This window comes from Clinocottus analis, unplaced genomic scaffold, assembly GCF_023055335.1.
Source record: "Clinocottus analis isolate CAN_PGR_092001 unplaced genomic scaffold, fCliAna1.0.p SCAF_2, whole genome shotgun sequence".
In the NCBI taxonomy this organism is placed as follows: domain Eukaryota; kingdom Metazoa; phylum Chordata; class Actinopteri; order Perciformes; family Cottidae; genus Clinocottus; species Clinocottus analis.
Window position 1 is genome coordinate 24,412,050 of NW_027175931.1, and position 2,769 is coordinate 24,414,818.

Consider the following 2,769-nt stretch of genomic DNA (forward strand, 5'->3'; position numbering starts at 1 on the left):
GCTCTAAAACACTACACGTCATCACCCACCTGTTCATATACTGCTGGCAGGGGTCACCATGCAAGGAGCCACCTGCCCATCAGGACTCTAACTAAACATTCATAACAATATGAGGAGCAATTTGCTCTTGCGTTTAAGTGTTTAGTGACCTCGACATGGACTAGCGGAGCGAACTGACAATCCTCCTCCGACTGAAGGACGACCCTGCTCGACCACTAACCCACCGTCAGAATTTTATTTTATTGAACCATGGTTCAATAGTCAGGTAAGTTAATGCTATTTATTATCTTACCTGTCTGCTCTCCTGTGAAGGCACTGGGTGCTGCCGCGCCGCCGCCGCTCCCTTCGCTCCGATTGCAGAGAGGCGAACGTGGAGGCGATGGCGAGAACACAGGTGGCCGCTGGTGGTTCAGGGTCTCATCCTGGTCCTCGTGGTGGGGGTAAGTCAGCGGGTACAGAGCCTGCAGAGGATGCAGGTGGTTGTGGTGGTGGCGGTGGTGGTGTACGGTGGTGGTCCCAGAGGTGAAGGCGGTAGTGGTATGCAGGCCAGGACCGCTGTAGAAGGGGCGAGGCAGCTCCATGCGGCATGTGTGGTGACTGGGAAGAGGGTCGTTTCCTCCTCTTCCTCCAGTTTCCCCAACGCTCTCAATGGTCTCAGCGCGGGCCATCTCAGTAGTAGACTAAAACACACACACAGACATGCCACTTACATAAATAAAAGACATGACATGCACTTTGCTGCTTTTGAACTGCAGGAATCCTTCTTGTGTCAACTTCAGTAAATATGCTAAACTCCTGGAAGTTTTAGAAACTAATTACACACTCACAGGTAATTTTTTAAAAAATGCAAAAAAAGGAAAATAGTTTTGAACATTTGGCCACACATTAAATTGGTGAAAAATATGTACAAACCAAAATAAATAAATACTTAAAACAAAAAACCCGAAGAAATATTTTTGCATTAATAATGAAACAATAATAATATATTCCTAATAAATCCATAAAAAAATAAAAACACCAGAAAACAAAATAGTAGATTTACTCGACACCAAGTTGTCCACAGTAAAACAAATACGTCCAAGATATATAAATAAATACAAACAAATCTACACTTGTAATTTTAGCACCATTGTTTATCTCTCTTCGCTTCCAGTTCCAGAAGCTATACGTTCCCCTGCCGGCCGCTAGGGGGCAGCTGCGGCCCCGTACGGGAGCGCGCGAGACTTGTTTGTAAACAGATCCGTGACACCCGAGCACGAGGAAGCGCACACGCGCACACGAATGCCGAACCACGAGGGTCTCTCGCCAGTTTCTAGCGGCAGTAAGCAATGAAATGAAGGGACACATGGCACTGTTCAGAGCAGATAACAGTGTATTTTAAAGGATTTCGCGGTAAAAAAATAAATAAATAAATAAAAACACGTTTATTTTGGGGTCAAAATTACGAAATAATGTCTGAATAAAAATGAGAAAAGTAGAACAGATACACAAATAACCATTAAGCAAACGACGGCCGCCGCGCTTGAAACTTCTAGTCAAATCAGTAAAATCATGAATTAATTCACGTTTAATGTGGTAAGCGAGTTATTTTATTGTTTTACAATCCTCCACCGGCGCGAAACATACTAGCATCACAGATCTGTATCGCCGAGCCTGAACTCTATCTCTCGTTTTTCCCGCAAACGTTGTTACCTTTCTGTATCGAACAAGTCTGCACTAGTTTCGTCCGAAAGATGAAAGGAACCACACGAACGACAAGAAAAGAAAAGTGGTCCAGTCGAAGCTGAGGTCGATGCTGTAGAGATAGTCGGACAAATTATGCAACTTTGAGCGGTCAAATTCTCCACCAACTTCTGCAGCAGTAAAATTGCTGAGCTGAATCTCCAGAAGAGGTTCTTACTTGGTCTGTCTGAAGCTCCGTGGTGAGGCTGTCTGCAGGTCAGGAACCGGCCGTCACAGGTGGACATCAGAAGGATACAAATGTGCCAAAACAACCGGCGAAGGATCACAACACCGTGTTAAAAGTCCATTTCGATCATTCCATGTCGAGTTTCCCGGTTCATTAATGTTTTGGTTTATATTCAGGCTGGTTTTCTGTTATTTCAACCCATCAAAACAAAAACATAGCGAAGAAATGTTCCGAGTAACGGAGCACCTCGTTCACGGTGCTCGTCGGTGCTCGAGCTGTTCGGTCTGAGTGATTTTTTTCCTCTCGCTTCGAGACGATTGTAAAACAGCAGCAGAAGAAGAAGAAGCGCTCACGTCCGGTGTGGAATTTCAAAATAAAACCCCAAGTTATCCGCCATTGAACCCAGTGAGATCATTATTGTTTCTTGCTATGTTTGTTCCTGTTTAAATGTGTTCATGATACACATGAGCTAAGATTTAAACACGTCTTTAGAATACATCAGTTATGCCTGATTTTATGCATTATGCAATTAACTTTTGTACATTCTTTCATTAATAGTTTGCACAAACTGTTTCATTTAAAAAACATAACTATATTGTACACATATTTTCCGAATTTCTGTTTCTTGATTTTTGCAGTACTTTTTTCTCATCATACTCTTCTACTCATACTTGAGTTAATAAATGTGTTGAGACAGTCAAAACAATATAATATTGTGCTAACAGCGGGATATATGGATAGGACCTGGGCATCATGTATGTCAGAAATGTAAAAGTGTGAACATTGTCAGTTTTACTGAAGACCATATGTACTTGTATGTCGAATGGAGAGTATTTGCATTTTACAAACCAAACAAAAAT

General features: G+C 42.5%; 1 protein-coding gene across 2 annotated transcripts in view; it reads right to left on the reverse strand.

The window, feature by feature from the left end:
• The window catches only part of bbc3 (BCL2 binding component 3), a 10,991-nt gene extending 8,806 nt beyond the window's left edge, over positions 1-2,185 (reverse strand). For both annotated transcript variants that reach the window (XM_068585942.1, XM_068585941.1), the window contains exons 1-2: positions 1,901-2,185; positions 293-680 (exon numbers count right to left, since the gene is read on the reverse strand). In XM_068585942.1, the coding sequence (XP_068442043.1) occupies positions 293-668 (376 nt within the window). In that variant the 5' untranslated portion in view covers positions 669-680; positions 1,901-2,185. The remainder of the gene's footprint in view (positions 1-292; positions 681-1,900) is intronic.
• Positions 2,186-2,769: the final 584 nt, after the last annotated feature.